Source organism: Alexandromys fortis, unplaced genomic scaffold (genome assembly GCF_014885135.2).
Source record: "Alexandromys fortis isolate MF-2015 unplaced genomic scaffold, M_Fortis_MF-2015_v1.1 scaffold_39, whole genome shotgun sequence".
In the NCBI taxonomy this organism is placed as follows: domain Eukaryota; kingdom Metazoa; phylum Chordata; class Mammalia; order Rodentia; family Cricetidae; genus Alexandromys; species Alexandromys fortis.
The window spans coordinates 92,743-114,342 of record NW_026067918.1 but is presented as its reverse complement, the minus strand read 5'-3'; the positions used below and the strand labels follow the sequence as shown (position 1 = coordinate 114,342).

General features: G+C 38.0%; 1 protein-coding gene across 3 annotated transcripts in view; it reads left to right on the top strand.

Moving 5' to 3' along the window:
* The first annotated feature begins 3,003 nt into the window (after window positions 1-3,003).
* Ube3a (ubiquitin protein ligase E3A) overlaps window positions 3,004-21,600 on the top strand; it is an 85,862-nt gene continuing 67,265 nt past the window's right edge. For 2 of the 3 annotated variants that reach the window (XM_050140120.1, XM_050140122.1), the window contains exons 1-3: window positions 3,004-3,151; window positions 16,466-16,529; window positions 18,611-18,730. In XM_050140120.1, the coding sequence (XP_049996077.1) occupies window positions 18,711-18,730 (20 nt within the window). In that variant the 5' untranslated portion in view covers window positions 3,004-3,151; window positions 16,466-16,529; window positions 18,611-18,710. The remainder of the gene's footprint in view (window positions 3,152-16,465; window positions 16,530-18,610; window positions 18,731-21,600) is intronic. The other variant, XM_050140121.1, reaches the window with a different exon arrangement.

Below are 21,600 nucleotides of genomic sequence, written 5' to 3'. Positions count from 1 at the left end.
CTTTTTGGTTTTTCGAGACAGGGTTTCTCTGTAGCTTTGGTGCCTGTCCCGGAACTAGCTCTTGTAGACCAGGCTGGCCTCGAACTCACAGAGATCTGCCTCTGCCTCCCAAGTGCTGGGATTAAAGGCCTGTGCCACCACTGCCCGGCTAAAACTGTTGACTCTTTTACTGGCCTGATTTCCTCTTGAACTAATTTACTCAAGCTAGGTACAGGGATTATTTTTTGTTGTTCCACAAGGCCTGGCTTGGGTCCTTCCGGGTAAATAGTAGACACTAAGTTTGTTCAAAGCATGAATTAATTTGCTTATACAATCACATGGTTCTTTTACATTTTAAATGAGAAGATACTAAAAACTATTGAGTCGCGGGCTGGAGAGATGGCTCAGTGGTTAAGAGCACTGGCTGCTCTTCCAGAGGTCCTGAGTTCAATTCCTAGCAACCACATGGTGGCTCACAGCCATCTGTAATAGGATCTGGTGTCCTCTTCTGTACAGCAGGATACATGCAGGAAAAACCCTGTATATATAATAAATTAAAATCTTTAAAAAAAACTATTGAGTCTCATTTAGACAAAGTAGTCTAAAGTATTTACTGCACACCTAGATAATAAGTTGCTTTTCCTAGAAAAAGTGTCTGAAAACAATATGAGTCTACTTTGGAAAAAATACTTATGGAAAGTATGGAAATATGTTGTCAGGAATTGTTCATGGTGATAATTATTACCATAAAGTTCTCTTTGAGATAGTCTCTCTTTATTGTGAGGCCAGCTGTGGAACTCCAGATGTTCCTGCCTCAGCCTCCTCAGAGCTGGGATTGCGGGCAAGCACCGGCATATCTAGTAGTAATAGATGTTTCTAAATTTTAAGAACAGTAATCCAAAATACATGAGTACAAATATCAGTGACACATATATGAATACATATTTAACATTAGCTAAAAAGATAATTTCTTCAGATTCCTACGAGACATTGGGATTCTCCATGATCCTCCATACGAATTGGGTTGCCATTTTGGCTTCTATTTCCTAACTTATTAAATATTTTACAACTCTGAGGTTTTGGCTACATATTGATAATTCACACTATTCAGACAAACAGACTAGTATTATTTATTTATTTATCCGCCCCCCCCCCCCCAGAAGGGCTTCACAGTCCTGGCTGTCCTAGAACTCCCTCTGTATACCAGGCTGGCCTCTAACTCATAAAGATCCACCTGCCTCTGTCTCCTCAGTGTTGGGATTAAAGGCGTGCATCACCAGACCAGACAACTTCCACTTACTCGAGAGTACCTGAATATACCTTTCCATCTTGCAATAGTAATAATGTGCTTTATGGCATAATGACCTTAATTTTTGACTGTATAGTTTAATAATTTGCAAAGATATGTCCTTAAAAGTTTACATGTGTTACTGGTTCTTTCCATAAAATACCACTGTGGTTTCCAAAGGAAGCTCTGTAATGGGAGGGAGAGATAAAAAAAAAAAAAATGAGTAGATACTTTTAAAGTATCTTAAAACCTGACATTACAGCCCGGCGGTGGTGGTGCACGCCTTTAATCCCAGCACTAGGGAGGCAGAGGCAGGCGGATCTCTGTGAGTTCGAGGCCAGTCTGGTCTACAAGAGCTAGTTCCAGGACAGGAACCAAAAGCTACAGAGAAACCCTGTCTTGAGAGACAAAAAAAAAAAAAACCCTGACATTACAACAATGTATTTATTATCATTTATTCCGGAATAGTTACATTCTTCCCCCTTGCTGAATTTCTATTATTTTAGTTTTAATATTTTTTTACAGTGGGGAGATGGGGCATACATACATACATATAGGTATATATATGTATATATGTGTATATATATACATACATACACACATATATGTATACACACACACTTGTGTAATGTCTAAGTAAGGAAAAAGCACATCGCTAGGTGTGATTGTTACATTTCGAGTACTCGATGATTAAGGCTTATCCACAATGTTACAAGCCAGAAAGCGACTTGTCAGCCAGCCTTTGTAATTCAGCGGCAAGTGTCCAAGCCATTCACAACAACAAACCCCGTTCAGTAAAAAGGTCACTCGGGTACCATCAAGACACGGGGCTTTCACGGGGTTCAGCTACTAGAGACATCAAAATCCGCCTCTACCCACGTGGGATTCGGCGGACTGTCCCTTCTCTCGGTGGACACTCTCCTGCAAGAGAACCCTGCAGGACCCAGGCTTTTTCCCCCTGCTAGTCCGGTCAACCGGGGAAGTGTCGCGTGCGGGCAGAGGCCCGAGCGGATGACCTTGCGCGCAGAGTGCCACGTAGGTCAGCCCTAGCCACTGTACACCGCCGCTCGTCCCGGGGCCTCGGGGCTGGCTGCACCGCGGGGCCGACTTTCGGTCCGCTCTCCCGTCCACCTTGAAGCGCACCGGCTGGGTCGAAGGGAGCAGTGCTTCCGAGCACCAAGCCTCTCAAGATGGCGACAGCGCCTGGCCTGACTTCCCCGGTCCCCGCGCCGCCGCCGGCCCAGGCGACAGGGGCGGGGCCGGGCGCTCCTCGCCTCCCACGCACGCGCGCCCGCCCGCCTCTCCTCTCCTCTCGGAGCCCTCGCCCCGCAGGGCGGCGCGCGCAGCCTGCCGGGATACTCGTCCCGCCCACCCGGTCCTCCCGTCCCGCGCCGCCTTTCGCGAGATCCGCGACTCTCTGCCCGTCACACCTCCCCTCAAGATGGTGGCGCTCCTCTCCGGGTGACTCTCTCTCCGCGACGGCCGGGCCTTTCGTCTCCGCCAGCCCCTCCTGCACCCTCCCGCCCGCCCGCCCGCTCGCTCGCTCGCTCGCTAGCTCATTCGCTCACTCGGCCGCCTCCACGCCTCGCCTCTTGTCTACCTGGCGCGGACGGTGGCGCCTCCTTCCGCTTCTCCGCGGCGTTGCTCGACTCGCTCGCACCCCGCCGTGGCCAGACCGCGGCAGCAGCCGAGCGGCGGCAGCGGCGACGACGACGACTCCGACGTTGCCCAAAGCGCCGGTTTCCTGAGGAGAAGCGCGGGTCCCGCATGAGCCCCGGCGGTGGCGCCAGCGAAAGGGAACGAGGCGGTGGCGGGCGGCGGCGGCGGACGAGGGCGACCCGGACCAGCGAGGCGGTCGCAGCCCAGGCGCGGGGGCGAAGACAGGTCAGTGCTGCCGCTGCCGCGGCCTGCCCCTGCCCGGCGCGCTTCCCTCCCGCCGGTGCCCTGGTACTTCTCCGGGCCGCGCGGGAGGGCGGACGGGCAGGGTCGGCGCCCGGGCTCTCACCCGCCTCGGGGAGCGGGGAGCGAGGGCCGGGGGCGCGTGGTCTGGAGGGGCCGGTGCCAGGAGTAGGCCCTGGTGGCTGTGGCTGCTGCAGCCTTAACTGTCAGTGCTGGCTGAGCGCAGCAGGGAGGGTTTTGTCGTCCGCGGGTACCCGAGTGGGCCCCGGGGTGGGGCGGACGTGCAGGGGCCTGGAGCTCGAAGCCACCTCGGAGAGCCGAGCGGCGGCTTCGGGCAGCGGAGGGGCAGGCCTTTTCCTCCAAAGGGGCGCTCGGGGTGGGAAGACATCTTTAGACGTGTAGCTTGCTCAGTGGGCTGGGGGATTGGGGGTGGGTTGGGAAGGGCAGACGGAGGAAGAAGCAGCACATCCAGACATCGAGGATCGCGCTCTCGGCTTCTCCGTGTGCTGCCGCCGCCGCCGCTTCCGAGAGGATCCAGTAGTTGAACGTGAGTTACTGGATTCCTCAGAAACTGCTGCTGTGTTAGATGGAAATGCAAACCTGTAAGCAGTTGGCCTCCTCCTCCTCCCCCACTCCCTCTTTTCAGTTGAGAAAAATGAAAGGGACGTTTTCCCCCTGTTTCGATGCGGAGGCTTTTTGTTGGAAGGGTCAGAAATGAATGTGCCAAGTGCTTGAGCCCTAAGAATAGAAAATATAATTTTAATACCACTTTTCAGACTTAGAATAATCCTCGAAAGGCAATTTTATGTCTTTTTTTTTAATGACTTAGGAGCATGCCAAAGTAAAACAGTACAAATTTCTTTGGGATTGTATTAACTAGCTAGTGTGCTGTTGCAATTGTAAACTAAATAGTAAATGTGATGTATGATCCACGATGATCTTCAATGCCGAAGGACTGTGGGTATAACCCATGCTTTTGGGAGAAGCAGCACATTATGTCAGGATATTTTGGAGAGGAAAGTGCGTTTGAGATGAAGATGACCTAAAGTTTAAGAAATCAGCTCCTAAAAAGCGACGTACCAAAGACATGTCGCTACCTAGTAAATTTTGTTGAATAAATGGGCAGAGTGACAGGAGAAGTGTTTTCCTCCCATCTCAGATTAGTGACTGCTCTTAAGATACCTGTGGCAAATCAAGTAAATTTAGAATTTAGGAGAGAGAATAAGAAAAAAAAAACTGGTTTGATATGAAAAAAGAAAAATTTTGCTTGTATGAGAGAGTCTCCATTTGGTACTAGAGTCTCCATTTAAAACAAATCTGCTTAATGCATTTCCAAGGAAATGAATAACCGCATCTATATTGCTGCTAAACTTGAAGTAAGGATGACTGTAAATCCTTAAATACTTAGCATTACAGAAAAAAAAACATTCATCAAAGTTTATAACAAAAATGAGAGCTTCAACAAATAATATGACATCTATATTTCTTTAATAAGAAAAAGATGCCGTACATAATAAAAAGATGACTTGTAGCTTTGGTTTCAAAATCAGAATGTGAACTATGAAGACGTGTCAATATTTAACTTGCATTGCTGTGTGGAGTAGTATACACAGACTCCTTTGGACGTTGCCCTCACACCAGCTGAGTTTAAATTTATGGGGTTAGAGAGTCCCTTTTGCATGCAGATTTAGTAGGCGACTTTTGTTTTTATCCCTGAAATCACTCCCCCCACACACCTTTTTAAAAATTTTTTTTTATTATTATTGTTTATTTTGGGGGGGGCAAAGTTTTATGGTGTAGCTCTGGATGACCTGGAACTCTCCTCCTGATTCTGTTTCCAGGGTGCCGGGATTAAAAGATGTACGAAACAGGACTGGCTCCCGTTCTGTTTCATGGCTTTCCATGTCATTTCTGCCGAGACTAATACTCATTCCACCTGCTTAGTTCTTTTAACAGCATTCATTGGCTTTCTCTAGTGTCTCTGACTTGTTACATTAAAGACAATTGTGTTTTTTAAACATGTGTGTCAATCTCTATCTTCTGTCAAATAATTGCTGTAATAATTCTCTCAATTTTTATGAATATTGTTCTCTAAATTGGCCATAGCTAATTTTTTCTGCTCAAGAGCTGAAAATGATTTTTGTAAATGTCTTTTAAAAAACTTAAATGTTTACTGGTATATTTTTATCATTTATTCTATTTAGGTTTATATTTGTTAATGAGCATCACTGGTAAATGGATACATATTTATAGTAAGTGTGTAAACAGCTATTAAAAACATCAGTGCTCTGATGTTAGAAAGCAGGGATGAGTTTTCAAAAGTGATTTTTTTTTTTTTTTTCCTTCGAGACAGGGTTTCTCTGTAGCTTTGGAGCCTGTCATGCAATTAGCTAGCTCTTGTAAACCAGGCGGGTCTCCATGTTTTAAGTACTTTCAAGTGCAAAAATTCTAAGACAGAGGGTCATATAAAAATAGTCTTTAAGTCTTTTTCTCTTCATAAGCATTTAGGATAATAGAGCTTTGGATGGTTTTGACAGTTTTTTTCCTCACTAATAAATATAAAGACAATGTTAAGCCAGGCATGGTGTCTGACGTCTGTAAACCCAACAATTGAGAGGCTGAGGCAGGATTGTGGCAAGGTCAATTGTGGCTAGCTTGGGCTAGAGGTGAGAGCATATCTCAAAAAAATAGTGATTAGAGATGTAATAAAATATGTAATGGAAAAAGCTTTTTTTTTTTTTTCCTTTCTTTTCTTTCAAGACCGGATTTCTTTGTGTAGCCCTGGTTGTCCTGGAACTAGGTCTGTTGACTAGACTGGTTTTGAACTCACAGAGATCCCTTTCCTCTGTCTCTGGGATAAAAGCTCTGTGCCACCATCACCCAGCCTCCAAATAGCTTTGTAATTTGGATTTCCTTTTTGCTGAGCCATGGTTTTGTCAATAAACAGGATGGTGAAGGTGTCCCAGATGTCAGGATTAAAGACTGTACAGGGCCTACTAGTTAGGCTTTCAACTTTTCCTTAGAAGACTTTATATCCAGTTTTTCTGAATGATCTTTAAGTACATTGTATACAGTAGTCTATAGTCCATTATTCTACTACTTGTTTTCTTTCTCATTGTGAGCTCAGTTCAAGGATTTCTATTGTTTAATCAGAGAGTATCTTTCCAGATCCTTAAATCTGTTCAGCCTGCTGTATTGTCAAACACTGGGTAGTTTACATAAAGAAAAAGACACCTCCCCCCACACCTTAAATAGAAATGTATCTCATAGTTATGGACACTGAGAAAGACTAAGATCAAAGCTCATTTTCACTGAAGACTCGAGTACTGTTAGTTGGATTTGTTGAGCTGGACTAGGGGTTGAATTTAGGGCCTCTCACATGTGAGCCACCTATTTTACCGCTTCCTTGTACACAGGTCTGTTAGACTGGCCTTAGACTCACTCTAGCCCAGGAAGACCTTGAGCTTCCACAGTATCTAGATTGCAGACTTAATACTATCATGTTTGGGTTGGATTGTGTCTCTGTTTTTCTGTCTTTCTCTGTTGTTTTTTTCTTTGAGATTTTATGAGTTTTGCCTGCTTTTATGACTGCACCATAATTGTGTGGTGCCTCTGGAGGGCAGAAGAGAGTGTTGGGTCTGCCATGATTGGGATTACTGACAGATGCCATGAGGGCTCTGGAAATTGAACCTAGGTTCTCTGGAAGAACAGCAGGTCCTCCTAACTGCTGAGCCTTCTCTTCCATATCCCCTTTCCTCCCCTCCTATTCTTCACTTTTTTCTTGTGACAGGGTCTCACTAACCTTTGAAACTAGCTATAGAAGCTAACCTGCCCTCCAACTCAGAGGACCTCTGCCTTCCCAGTGCTAAGGACACTGTTCTCATTCATTAAGGCAGATCCTACTAGAAGCCTCACCTTATATTGTCACCTCAGCTTTTAGGCTTCTAGAGAAGTTTTGGGGGGATGTAAACATCACGATCATATTGTGGAAGATGTTTGAAGTAGTTATCAGTATATTTACAAATGGTCAGCTAACATTTCTGAATATCCTTTGAATACTATGAACTGGCCTGGTTTGTATGGGTTAAGAAAACAAGAACATGTCTTAACAGTTGGAAACTGATAGTTTAGTCATTTATTGTACATAACACCATTTTTTAAAAATGTAGTATCTTGTCATGTTATGGGGCTTCTCTCTGTCCTTTCAGCCTTAGGGCAGTTCTGTAGACTTAGCATCCCTTCCCCCCTCAGCTGTAATTGTAAAGACTTATATTTGTACTTTTTTGGGGGTGGGGTGGGGATACAATCCAAGCACCTGTGTTCATGTCTTAGATCCAGCTCATCATTCAGTAGCTGATTTCTAGCATACATAAATGTATGGTGTATAGAAAATAAATAGATTGACTCTGGCCTTGACCTGTTAGTGCTGGCTTTTTGGACAGTGCTTTCCATTTAGTTCCTGACACAGGAGTCACAGATGTTACAGACCTGAATAGTCCTCCACCTGAGAGCAGCTACTCTTTTCATTTTTGTTTTTAACACGAGGAAATCAAAGAGCTAGGTTTAAAATGGTTTTTTAAAATTCATCTAGGGCCAGAATCAGTTTTGAGTCTCTGGCTTCCAAGTCAGGATTCTATATTATTGGTGTTCTGTCCTATGTGTTCAAAAGAATAGTTACAATTACTTTGTAATTGCCCACCCACTTTTATGGAGGTGTGTATTTTCCATACTATTGATAAAAGGTAACCATTAGAAGATGCCACAGCCAGGGCTTTTATTCTTTCTAATAAAGATGTGAAATAAAATTGTATTAAATAGAAGTTTTTCCCCCCCCAAACATGAGGTGTTTGAAATACTGAAGTTGCTTTATTCCTTCTTAACAAAGTGACTTATTGATAAATACGCATTAAATTTCTTTTCATGTTTTCATTTAATTTCAAAATACTAGTTACAGTTCCCTGATTACAGTTGTCTGTAACAAGTAAACTAACGATAGCAATTTGGAAATATTATTAGTATTAGTACTATCTACAAATGAAATAAAGTTAGTGTATTTTTTTTGCACTGCTTTTGATAGAGGTTTAAGTATATGTTATGTATCTCTAGTATCTCTAAGTCTTAGTCCCAAAACCACACAAGAATAACAAATGCTTCTGAGTTTCAGTGGTTCAGGAGATAAACATAACCTGCGACTATTGAAATAAAGGAAAGAATGCACTATTTCTGCTGCCAGAAGGTCTTTTACTCTCCTCGCTCTGCCTTTTCATCCAGAATGAGCTAAAAATGAGCAGGCCTTTTATCTTTCTACGGCCCTTTTAATATGCTACATGAAAGCCTTACTGCTTTCTAGTTACAGAGGCTTATGTTGCTCATATGCAGTACTTCCTGAAAGTTGATTGGTACTGTATAAAATAACTTGCCCAGAAAGGGTCATGGAACATTGATTCTCTGTTAACATTCTACATGCTAAACCTTTTAAAGAAGTAGTTTTTGAAGAATTAGTTTTATGACCAAGTTTTATTAGTGATAGTAACATACTAGATAGGCTTATTCTTGAAGATCAGTTGTGGCAAATATGAGTAGGAGCGGCCATTAAGAAACTTCATCTAGTTTGTGGAATGGAATCCTATGTAAGTCTTACTGAAGTTGGCATCTTTACTTGAGGTAAAATCACAAAAGTAGTGTATAGATCTGGAAGATTTGTTCCATGAGCAGGATAGCGTCTTCCTTACCCATCTGTTTTCTGTCCTGTGTGAAATCTAGTGCTGTTACTCTTGCATCTCAGTGCATTTCAGAAATTGGTCTTCTGTATCTGCCAGCATCAGTTGAGTGAGCAGTGTAGCACAGATCTCATTAAGTTGATAGAAATCAAACATTCAAAAACAAAATACTTTGAATTTGTTTTTGCATTGCTAGGGATGGAGGTCTGGGCCCTGCAACATGCCAGGCAGGATATCTACCTGTGAGCTACATCCCTAGGTTGAAAAACATATTTTAACTTCTTTGTATTATGAAGATTTGTAGATCTTTTGTAATTGGTTATGTTTTGTGTGGGTTGGTGGTAGTAGCAGTAGTGGTTGTTTAAAAAGAATCAAGCTACATAGCCAAAACTAGACTGTACCTGACTGTAACCCAGGCTGTACTTGAATTTTTGCTCAAATGCCTATACCTCCTGAGTGCTGGAACACTTTATTTCTTGTTGATTTTTTTAAAAGACAGTGTCTTATGTAGCCCAGGCTGATCTCAGATTCCTTGTAGTTGAAGATGACCTGAGCTACTTACCCTTCTGATCTCCCTGCTCCAGTGCTGGGTCTATGGCTATGAACCACTGTTTCTGACCTGTGCCCAGGTGCATATGTGTTCAATTCAAACGTTCTTTTGGGCATTAAAGCAAGGAGTTTTACACACAAATTACATAGCTATAGCCTGAATGAACTTGCTGTCAGTGTTGTACTTTTATGGACGGTCTTTTCATGTAACAACTTCTGTCTGCTTCATACTTCTAATGGACTTCCTCTCAAATGTGAGAAAGTAGTTTGTGAATTGTCTTTGTGAATTGCAGCCATTGCCATAACTCGTTTAGTTTTATTGTCTGTGATATAAAATAAATTCTGATGCCTCCAATTAAATATAGAAGATGTAGACAATATAGAGGATAATATAACAAATCAGCCACATATGTATCATTCAGTATGAACAAACTTTATATTTTGTTGTTTCCTTGCACGCTATGCTGTTGTCCTTCCTGAAACTCATTCTTTGTATTTTTTAGTTGATACATTTAGTAACGCTGTAAGAATTTCTTCTCATTTTCAACACTCCACCTAGGACCTAATGGGAAGCATAATGCTGTTCTTTGGAAATGCATAGTGCTTTCTGCATAGTCTGTCATAAAGGGAAGTATTTTAATCCCCAGTTTATTAGTATTATTTTCCTTAAGATTTCTACTTATTGTGTCCCTCAGTGTGGTTATGTACCATATTTGCTAACCATACAACATGCCAAAAATAGGGACATTTAATATTTGTCTTTGTTAAATATTTTTGTTTTTATGACTTTAAAATGGTGCTTTTGAAGTATCTGATGTATGTTATGTGTATGAATTGATAAATCTTATTTCAGATAAAAACTAATTAGATGCATTATTTTTCTTACCTTGCTTTTGAAGTGAGCTGACAATGTATCCTGTGTTGCTGATGGAAAGTTCACTAAGAAAATACAAATCCTGAGTTTCTAATAATTGCTGTTTCTCCACTTGTAAATGCTGCTCCATTCTAATTCTCTGTTACTGTTTCTCACTGATTTAGTAACATAATGTAGGTTTTTACATTAAAGATGGAAATAGGATCTTAAAGGAGGAATATACTTTTCCCCCCATAGATTGGACTATATAATTTTGAAATAAGAACCCATACACATAATAGAAGAACTGAGATAATTTTATTCTCTTATACCCAGAGAATTCGGTATCTGTTCTTCAGATTGTGTATAATTATTGCCTAGTACATTATATTTCGTGTTACTTCAGAATGAGCTTTTTTGGTCTGATTTAACTATATGGATCGTCTTCCTACTCCATTCAGAAAGTGTTACTCCATTTTTTGAGCTAAATGAAACATAGGGAAGAGGTGAACTTAAAAACATGTATTTTTACAGTGGAATATGTAGGCGATTTGCCAGTTGAAAGTAAATCTACTCCTATATTGAAGAGTCTGTGAGAACAGTAAATGTTTTCTGTGTACTCATTTTGCGTTCACTGTTTTTCTTCTTTCTTTCTCCCTTCATCTCCTTTTCCTCTCTCCACCCTCTGATCTGCCTCTTCCTTGGCCTCCCCATCAGACTCTTACTTTTCATTTGCAGATGTAGGCGTTTGTAAATACTGCAGCGAATGAACTGCTGTCTAGTATGTGCAAGTCTGGTTTAGGATGTTTGCTACAGGCTTGGGAAACATGTATGTGTGATAATAAATAGTATATGTGTTTTCCATATTTCTAGGTCATACCAAGTTTTGAGAAATTGAGATGTCATTTTTTTAGTGGTCAAGATGTAGTAGTTCTATTATTTAGACACTTACTCTGTGCTTAAAATTACCATGTTGTAATAATAGCATTCATGTGTTTATGTACTTATTTACTTATTTATTTATTGGTTCTGGGCATTAAATCTAGGGCAAGTTACTGTTATTATTGCTATTAATGTAATTATGTTATGTATGATGTGTGTTTGGCCATGAGAGAACCATATTATGTGTGAATGTCAGAGGATAATTCGGTAGAGTAAGTGCTCTCTGTCATTTTGTAACTTTGATCCCAGAGATCTAACCCAGCTGTTTATGGCAAGCATTTTGCATACAGTCATCTTACCAGCTCTACAGCCTTATCTTATTAGGATATTTTTCACAGAGCATGAAGAATGGGTCACCTAATTCTGCAAGGTCCCATTGCTTTGATTTTAGCTTGGATATTGTATATTCTTGATTTCATTTTTTCTTTAAAACTTGTTATTAAAATACTTAAAGCATTTAGTAAATAATACAGCAAAAATCTAATTACCACCCAGGAATCAAATAATGCCAGTTTTGGTATTTTTAAAATTTAATTCCTTCCTTCAAGTTCTAGTACCTTCTCTCTTACTCATGTTACAGGTATCTTGAAGTTCTTGATCATTTCCTGTTTTGTGCTTAAATATGATCCTTGCTCATAAGTGATATGTCACGCTAAAGTTTTTATAGCTGTATTTTGTGTTTATGTGTCATCAGTTTAAGTGTTTTAACTCTGTTATGTTTTTGATATGTATGTAGACGCATTCAGGTCTGTTAATAGTTTGTTTTCCTGCTTTGTGGACTATATGAATATCTACATAGTATTGTATCCCACTGCAGATGAATATTTTGTATTATTTCCTGTATTGCTCTTAGGAATAATGCTACAGAGGTGTCTTTTCTTTAGGGTAAACTAAAGAAATGATGTTGCTAGAAAATAGGCTATGTCTTTAACTTGAATATATATGGCCAAATTCTTATGTAAATTGAATTTGCCAATAGATACTTCATCAGCAGTGTATGAACATTTTTGTTCTAGCATCTTTTTGCCATACTTAGAATTGATTTTAAATAAAGATATCAAATGGCACCATATTTTGTGTTTGCTTTAATTCTGAGTGGTTGGTAAAATGGTGTGAGTTTTATAATTTTTTTCTTGCACATTTCACTTTAGCAAATTTTTTTGGTACTGGGATTGAAATCCGGTACCTGCTGTATGCTAAGTAAGTAATTTTCTATGTGTCTTAAAATTTACAGAAGAAATTTAAAAGAAAAGACACCGTGAGCATGGTTCATGTTGACAAGGACTTTGGGAACTGTCTTATCCAGCCTTTGTGCTTTCGAGTCCATTCGAGGAATGCTTTCAGAATAAGAATAAAATAAAATGTTAAGTCCACTGTAGCATTATCTCTTGCTATATAATCTCAGTCTCAGTATCTAATTGGAAAGTCAGGATTCCTTGCAATTTTACAAAGGGAAATTGCCTGACATATTTTCCGTTATTAGTGAGGGTTTTTGGTATGGATTATTTATTTTGGTCCATCTGAAGAAAGGTAGGATTCTTTTTTTTGAAAAAAATAATATGAAAAGCTACTGGTTCTAACATTATTCTCCAATTTTTTAAAGTGTCTCTTATATCATGCTTTACTTTTCATTTCATTTGCTTTAGTTTTTTTATCACTGATTTTTCTTTGTAATAACTTGATAAACGGTTTTGAAAATTGGGATTCCAAGGGTCCCTACTTAATTTTGGAATTGTCTTGGCTCTTCTTTGACCTTTATTCTTCACAGTACTGTAAAGCCAGTTTATCAGCTTTCTTTGGGGACTGATACCATATCCTTTTGTGTGTGGTATCTTTGTTTTTTGACAATAGCATTTTTAAGGTTTATTTGTGCTGTGGCATATAATAGTAAATCATTCTTTTTTAAATGTTTGATTGTCTGTTCAGTCATTGGCTGATAGGTATTTGTGTTGCTTCCAATTTTGGTTGTTAGTGTTTTTGTGAATATATATTTACAGCTTTTGTTGTGAACATGCATCATTCTCTTGAGTATATATGTAGGTGTGAATCAGCTAGGTCATAGGTTAAGTATTTAAAATTAGAGGGACTTTTAAATGCTTCTCAAAGTGGCTGTATTTTTTTTAAATAATTTTATTAGTAATGTGTATGAAGGTTTTGATTTCTCTATTATTGTTGCTGTTATTGTCTTTACATGCAGTCTTCTGTTGTTTATTTGGGGTTCTCTAAAGGTTTAGAAATACTAGTTTTTGTTGTTGTTTTTTGTTTTGTTTTTAATGAATAGGGGATGGAAATGGCAGAGCAAGGGAAACATTTCTAGAGAAATGTCCTGAGAAGCAAAATTATTGAGATCAGAAATAGGGACTTCTAATATATGATAGAGTGCAATAACCAAAGGAGGTTGATACCTCAGGATGTCATCATTTATGGGCAATCTTTGGATGACTGGGTGTGGCCATGACAAGGACCTCAGTTAATATGAGAAAAAAAATTGAAATTTATGTTATTGGTATTAAGAAGGCATAGGATTTTTTTTTTAATATGAGAGGTAAGCAAGTTCTAACTTTGGGAAAGATAATTCTGTCAATGTGTAAGAAAGAAGCTAGTGAAAATAACAAAGCTTTATGTCTCAACAATCTTGGTAGCCATGTGGGGAAGAGAAGCAATAGATTTTTTAAAGATAAAATATTAAGAAATATTTTTAAAGTTAAAATTTCCAGGCCTGAATGTGAATTAGGATGTTTTATAAAGGAATGGACATGATGGTCTTTAGACTCAGATTTATGTGTGAATCTTAGCTTCATACTTATGTGTTACCTAAAGAAAGTCACCCACGCTTTGTTTTCGATGAGTTATTTCATTCTGTAAACACTTTAGGGATTGTAAGTATAGAAATGAGTGGTTGATATACTCTCTTAGTGTTTAGTCTGGAAAAAGAGGCTGTGCTAGCAGGGCTTCATTGCATGGCCTTAAATGTTATGATAGAGTAAGCTTTGCTCTGAAAGCAACTAAGAGCCACCACAAAAATGCTTAGGGATAGTGTTGGATTGTTGGGTCATTCCAGAGGTAGAATTGGTAGCAGTACGTAAATAATATATTTGATTTGGAAGGAGAAATTTTACAGTATTATTTGAGTTTTTCTGATTTGAGTCATTGAACTGTGAATCCTAACAGTATGTCATAGGATTTACTTAGTATGTGATACATCTTATCTCTTGTGGAGGTTCTTTTTCACAGGTTAAGGCAGGATTCTATTATAACAGCATCTTTGTCTGTGAATCTCCTCCATAGCTTTTCTCTTTGAATTATAATTATAGTTTATTGTGAGGTTTTTAATTTGTCCTCATCTCCCCCACAATATAAGAGATCATGTATTTTCAGCTACCAGTATGCACTCAAAATCTAACTGACATGTTTTGAATGAAGAATTTGAAGACTTGTAGTGGTTAGGTTAAATAGAAAAAGGAAAGATGATGGCACAATATCCACTCCTTAGGATAGTCAGATTGGTGATATGCAGATATATAGAGTAGAATGGTTTTTGCTTTTTTTTTCTTTTATTTTGCTCTTGGTATAATTGAGATTATTTTTAGTTTTAAATTACTTTAGATGCTGACATTCAAATGTATTATAGCTTTGATAATTAGGAGTTGGGGGAGGTTATAATGCCAGAAATAAGGTCTTAAAAATATATATGGTGCTAAAGCTATAGAGAAACCCTGTTTGGAAAAAAACTACATATATATGTATATATATATATATATATATCAATGTTTTTGAATATATATATTCATAAAATGGAATCTATGCATTATTTGGAGTGTGTTCAAAATACAAGTTTATGTGTTCTTATTGTACTGCATCAGAATCACTGCAGGAAAGCTTAAGTTTGTCTGTTTGTCCATTCTTCTGTCCATCATTTCTACCTTCCTTCGTTGCTTTCTTTTTTTATCCCTTCCTTAATTTTTTTTTGGGGGGTGGCAGGTTCTCTTAGTTTAGGCTGGTCTAGAACTCACTGCACAGACAAGTCTGCCTTTGAATTTCTGATCTGACCTCTTCAGTGCTGAGATACAGATGTATTTCACTATTCCCACCTAAAGGTAAATTTTAATAGATTTCCACAAGTATTTTTTTTTTGGTAAGGCATGAAGCTGAGCTCTCAAAACTCTTAATGGTTTATTTATATTTTATTTTTTTTAAGTACTTAAAGCAAGGCTGGGCATGATGGCACACATCTCTAATCCCAGCATTCAGGAGAGAGAATCAGGCAATCTGTGAATTTAAGGCCAGCCGAGTCTACGTAGCAAATTTCTGGCTAACCAAAGTTATGTAGTGAGACTCTGTCTCAAATCTATCAATCAGTTTGTCCGTTCATCCATCCGTCCATCTGCCTACTCTACCTTCCTTCCTACCTACCTATAAATAATATGCAGATATATTTATTTTGTTCCTTTAACCTGTTATGTATTGGGAGGGTTTCTTAGTCATTGGGATTTGGTTTTCTCATTATGATGAAACAAATAAGAATACCTGAAAACTGAAAAATACCTCTGATAGGTTATAAGTGAACTCTGAACTAAGAATTTAAAAATTACTGAAGAGCTTACTTTAAGCTTTGTAATAAGTTGGATATTTTTGTAGTTTTTATTTGTAAAGAGTTATAGACATGGAGGGGTTTACATAAGTAATGCCACAGTGTAATGGGGCCCTGTTATGTGTCAGGAAGGAATCTATATACTTTGAATACATTTACTTTAATTCAACAGCTTAATTCTTGAGAGACTGAGAGTTCAAAGGACTTGGCCATAGTTGCACCTCTAGGAGGTAGTAGATAAGCATCAATGTTTTTGTACAGCAGATGTTTTGCATATAGAGTTTATCTGAAAGCAGAATTACTATAGGTGTGTGGAGGGATTTGAGGTATGTGAACAGTTTTCATATATTTTCAGCTTATTTGTGAAAAGGCTAAGGAAATGAGGAGCGTTAATCTTTGTATGTGAAAATGAGAAACATGTTTTCCCAGATGAAAATATTCAGATCACGTCTGCTTAGCTGCCCTGATACTGATATTGGTAACAGGAATAGGGAAATTTGTCTTTCAGTATATTTTAGATCTTTATAAGTATTATTGAAGATGGATTTGCTTTTATTTTATAATGAATATTAGTGATTTTTATTTCTGAAAGACTATCCAGTTGTTTATGTTAAAAGAATTGAGTGAGGTGTTTTATATTTTAGGTTAAAAATCTGTAAGAGCCTGATTTTAGAATTCACCAGCTCCTCAGAAGTTTGGCGAAATATGGTATGTCTCTGTTTTATTTTTTGAAATTCATATTGCATGAATTATTGTCATGGCTAACATAGTGACAAATGCGTTCAATAAATTTGAGCGTCTGTCATTTTTAAAGGATCATGCTAGGTACTGAGTATACTACCAGGTAGACTGAGAGATATAAGTGGGGTGCTGAAAGAATTTATAAGCGATTACTGTACTATGAGAACATAAGTAATGTGGATAAGAAGATCAAGGAAATAGATTTGGATGTTAGGCTGTGGGTGTAAAGAATCTCTTACTTGCAAGCATATTACATACAAGGCATGCTATGGTCTTAATTCTGTCTGTAATGTAACTGAAGTTTAGAGAGGTAATCTAACTTGCCCAAGGTTTCCCAGGTAGTAAGTGATCACACAGACTGAGGGATCTCAGATTGGCATTGGAACCAGTATTGGGATGAGCTCTCCACTTCATAAAAAAAGAAGAGAGTACTTGACTTAATCTTCAGAGTGTGTGTAGTTCTTTAATCCATTTTATTTTAACTTTTGTCAATTTTGTGTTTTTAAGTTAGAAGTTAGATTCATTCAGATATCCTCAATCCACTTAGACTATTAGTATCATGAGACCATAAAGGAACTACCTCGTGGACCACATCATTTATTTCAAGAATGTTGTTGCCTCTGTCCATTGCTATCCCAGCGATGCCTGTTTGTTAGGAAACATATAGTGATGATAGGAAAATCTTGGAAATTGATTTATTTCTTACAGAGATTATAAGTCCTTCTTATTGGAATCTCCTAATGTTTTGAACTACTAGCAAAAATATGAGCTCAAACATTAATGTTTGAATAATTGCTTTGAGATTCTCCAATACCTTCCTGTTTTCAGTTGAGTTCTGGGTCATGCTGTTAGCGACCTTGTTTGTATGTGCTGTCAGTTTGTGAATGTTAGTATGAAGGGGCTTTCCCCTTACTAGTCTTAGACTTCTTATTTCTAGTTATTCATATTTGTTCTGTGTGGTTAAGTCAGTGGACGATGCTTGAGGGAAAAACTAACTGGATAAAATGATATACCAGTACTGGTATATTATATTGCTAGTATAAGGCATTTGGCAGACTTACAGCATGGTTAAAGAGTACAGTGAAATTTGAGTCAAAAAGATTTACTTAAAACTTTGTATTAGAGTTAAGGTACTTGGAGAATAAGGGTATGCATTTGTATTTTGCTGTGTAATTTTTATAGAATTGAGTCTATAGGATTGAGCATGGACACTTTCTTATAGAGCCAAGGGTTTTAAAGTTAATTTTAGATGAATCTACTATAACTACAGAATATGTATATGTGCAACTATTTCATCAAGAATTTGCCTCTGGCAGATGGTTTCTCTATCAGTTTAAGATTCCTGTTATTAAATCAGTCTCATTTTAACTATTGCCACACAGTCCATATTCTAATTCTTTGCTTATTTGTAAGTATTTAAATCTCAAAACTCTGTAAAGCAAAGCTAAGCCATAGCAAAATTTTAATAATTGGTAGAAAGGTAGTCAATCTTGATTTTAGTCTTATTTCAACATTATTTGTGAAACCTTGGACAAGTTGGGTAGTTACTCCAAGGCTGGTTATTGTTATTCTTAAGTGTCTGCTTTGATCTCGCAGATCTAAAGTCAGTGGAACTTAAGGGTACTGTTGATCACTGTACTTTGTAAGCCATATAAACATTGAAAAGCAAGGATTATTATCTCTCAGAAATGCCTGGTACCAGATGTGTTTCAGATTTAAGAATTTTTCAGATTTTGGCATGTTTCTATAGACGTCACTGATTAAGCATATCTAATCTGAAAATGCAGAATCTGAAATACTAAATCTTGCTGACAAGATGATTTAAAATTTTCTGGGTTTTGGGTTGAGAACGTACCTCATTTTCTCAAGTGAAGAGATCATTTAAGAAAACAATATACTGGAAAATAGTCCATAAAGGTTTTCCTATGATAATTATTCTTCTAATAAATTTTATGTTGACAACTGATTTTAAGCTTTGAAGATTATGATTTGAACAGTGAACTGGGTTTATGCTAGTGTTCTAACTAAAGGTCTGTTTAATTTGTTAGAATTATTAAGCCTCCGTTCAGATCACGTTAGCAACTAGACTGGTGTGACAACCTGTTTTTAATCAGTGACTCAGAGCTGTTACCACCCTGATGTCCCCGAATGGCCACAGCTTGTAAAAGGTAACTTTGAATGTTATTCTACAGTCTTTACAGGCTGTCATTGTAAAGTGAATATGTGCTGTATAAATGAAAGCAATGCATAGGAGGCAGGGATATTGCTAAGATAGAGGACCTAAGAATTGAGCTATTTCTCCATTTAAGATCCTTTTGAAGATACTTATTAGAGTGAATTTCTTACCTGTCCTTTCATTCATGAAGATAAGTAGTCACCAAAGACCTGTTTTTTATATAGAAAATGTTTCTCAAATGTGTGAAGATTGCACTGTAGACGTTTTAGGAAATATACGGAAAATGCCTTGATTAGTGTTTGTAAGTGTACCTCTGTTGTAGAAGTTTACATGCCTCTCTAGAAGTGTTGCACCTTTAGTAAAGTTAGTCTGCAGTGGAGTTAAAGGTGCAGCTCTATATCCTTAGAAGGGTGTATTTGCTAGTTCACGCTGCATTGCTGAGGTTACTTGGGTGCGTTGTCATCCCTTTTTGTCGTTTAGGTTGATACTTTTAAGACTGTCTTCTTCAGTGTTATTAGGTATGTTTCAGTTTACCAATTTCATTTATTTTTATTTATTTTTCTGGCAAACTTTAGGATAACTTGGGTTAGTTTCTGTTTTTTTTAAAGTTTGGTTCATTTTAAATTTTGAATTTGTTAAACTGTATTCTTATTTGTAATGTGTTGCTAGTAAAGGAACAATAAGCTCCTTAAGAACCAAAGTACAGCTTTGGGACTGTTAGTAGGTACTTGAGAGTTAATTCTAGTTTTAGGGTATATTTTAGTAATTTACTTAGAATACTGTTGAAGTAGTCTGAAAGTAGACATTATTCAGATGTACACAGTTAGTAATAACATCTTTCTGTTGTGTATATTTACTTTTATTTTGATTGAAATAAAACTGCAGTTTGAATGAAAGCAGCCTGTGCTGTGTCTAGAGTCCTGAGAATAATTTTAGGATAATAATCTTTGAATCCTTTTTAACTCTATTCTTTCAGTTAGGTTGTCTTAAATTATTAGTTTGGCTTACTGGTGTTTAATGGCTCACTCTGATATATGTAGACATTAAATAGAGATCTAGTGTGTGTGTGTGTGTGTGTGTATACACTTTTTGGCATTGTGATACTGGTGTTTACATATTTTGTTTAGGGAACAGAAGTTGAGAAAATAGCTATAGTTGGCTGTTTGAAGATATGTTTGTTCTATAGACTATTTTAGGATCTTGAAAGTTTGCAATAGTTCTCCTGAGGCATGTTTTTTCCCTAATGTCTTACATTTTTCCTGTATTTTTTTTCCTCCTCATCATTTCCTAACCTTTTTAAAAAAAATTTCGCTTTCCCCATTTCATTTCAAACATTTTGCTTCCTAGCTGATTAACAAATTCTAATTTGCCTTTCTCATTTCTAACATGTTTATTTTTTATTTTATTTTGCAAGTGAGCTTTACCTCACACTGTAATGTCAGATGTTGGAGGGGCACACTAAAAAATGAGTTAGCTAGTCTGTATGGGTAATCATCTTGTTTTAGCTCTTCTAGCCGTTTTGTATAGGATGTAAGTTTCGGAACAGTCTTGGGATAGCCAGATGCTGTGCTTATTCCCCTGGAGAGAGGGTGGAGAGGTGTTGCATTTGTTATCACATCCAAGTTCCAGTTTCAGTTCGTATGTAATTTCGTGTTAAACAGAAACTATAAATGCACTGCTAAGAAAATCTAAAGTATTTGAGCTTTGGGATTTGTTTTAATCAAACGTGCCTTTTTTTCTCTCTTTCTCTCTGTGTGTATTTACTGACTTGGAATCTAAATGAATTGCAGTGTTATTTTGAAGGTCTAGCAAAGAAGTGAATTTTTGACACTAAAAGTAATATATTAAATTTTAAAATTCTTTTTTAATTTTAAATTTATTTTATGTGTGTAAGTGTTTTGCTTACAGGTATGCAAGTGTACCACATGTATGCCTGGTGCCCACAGAGGCCAGAAGAGGGCATCAGACCTGGGACTGGACTTACAGATGGTTATGAGCAACTGTGTGGGTGCTTGGAGTCAAACCTTGATTCTCTGGGAGCAGCCAGTGCTCTTAATCAATGAACTACCTCTCCAGCCCCTGATTTAAGGTTCTTTGTTAAAAATAGCATCCATAACCATGTGCCAAAATAAGCCTTTTTATAAACTTTTTTTTGTTTGTTTAAGCTGGAAAGTCTGAAGTCAGTGATAAATTCACAAATCCAGTCTTGTTATATTTGTATACCAATTTGAAATTTAACTTAATCTTTTTTTTTCCTAACCCATTTTGGGAATTTGTAGTGGTAGTTAGAAATAGGTACTAAAATCAGTTCACCATAGAACATTGACTCTCATACTGGTAGGTGTTGGCAAGCCTTTAATCCCAGCATTCCGAAGGAGGCAGAAGCAGGTAGATCTCTGTGAGTTCAAGGCCAACCTGGTCTACAAAGCAAATTCCAGGACTGCCAGAGCTGCTCAGTGATACCCTCCCTCACCTTTCCCCCCAAGAAAAGAAAGAAAAAAAGGGGACATTGCCTATCACATTAATGATTTATAAAAATTAACATAGTAACAAACTTTTTAAAAAGTTAATTGACTTTTGTGATGCAGCGTCTCACTGTTTAGTTTAGGCTGGCCTCAAAGTAAGGATGATCCCGACTTAGCCTCTGAGGACAGGAGGTACAGGAAAGTGCTGCTGTGCCCAGCTCTAGAATTGTCCCTTAACCATGTGCCTCCTGCTCCAATCCAATAAAAATGGGGTGCTTCTTGATGCTTTAGATGTATGTATTTCCTATAATAGCTAATATATTAAAAATAAAGAAAATAGCCAGCAACTCTTAAAGCTGAAAATAGCTTACAATTATCAGGCAAATATAATGCTCCG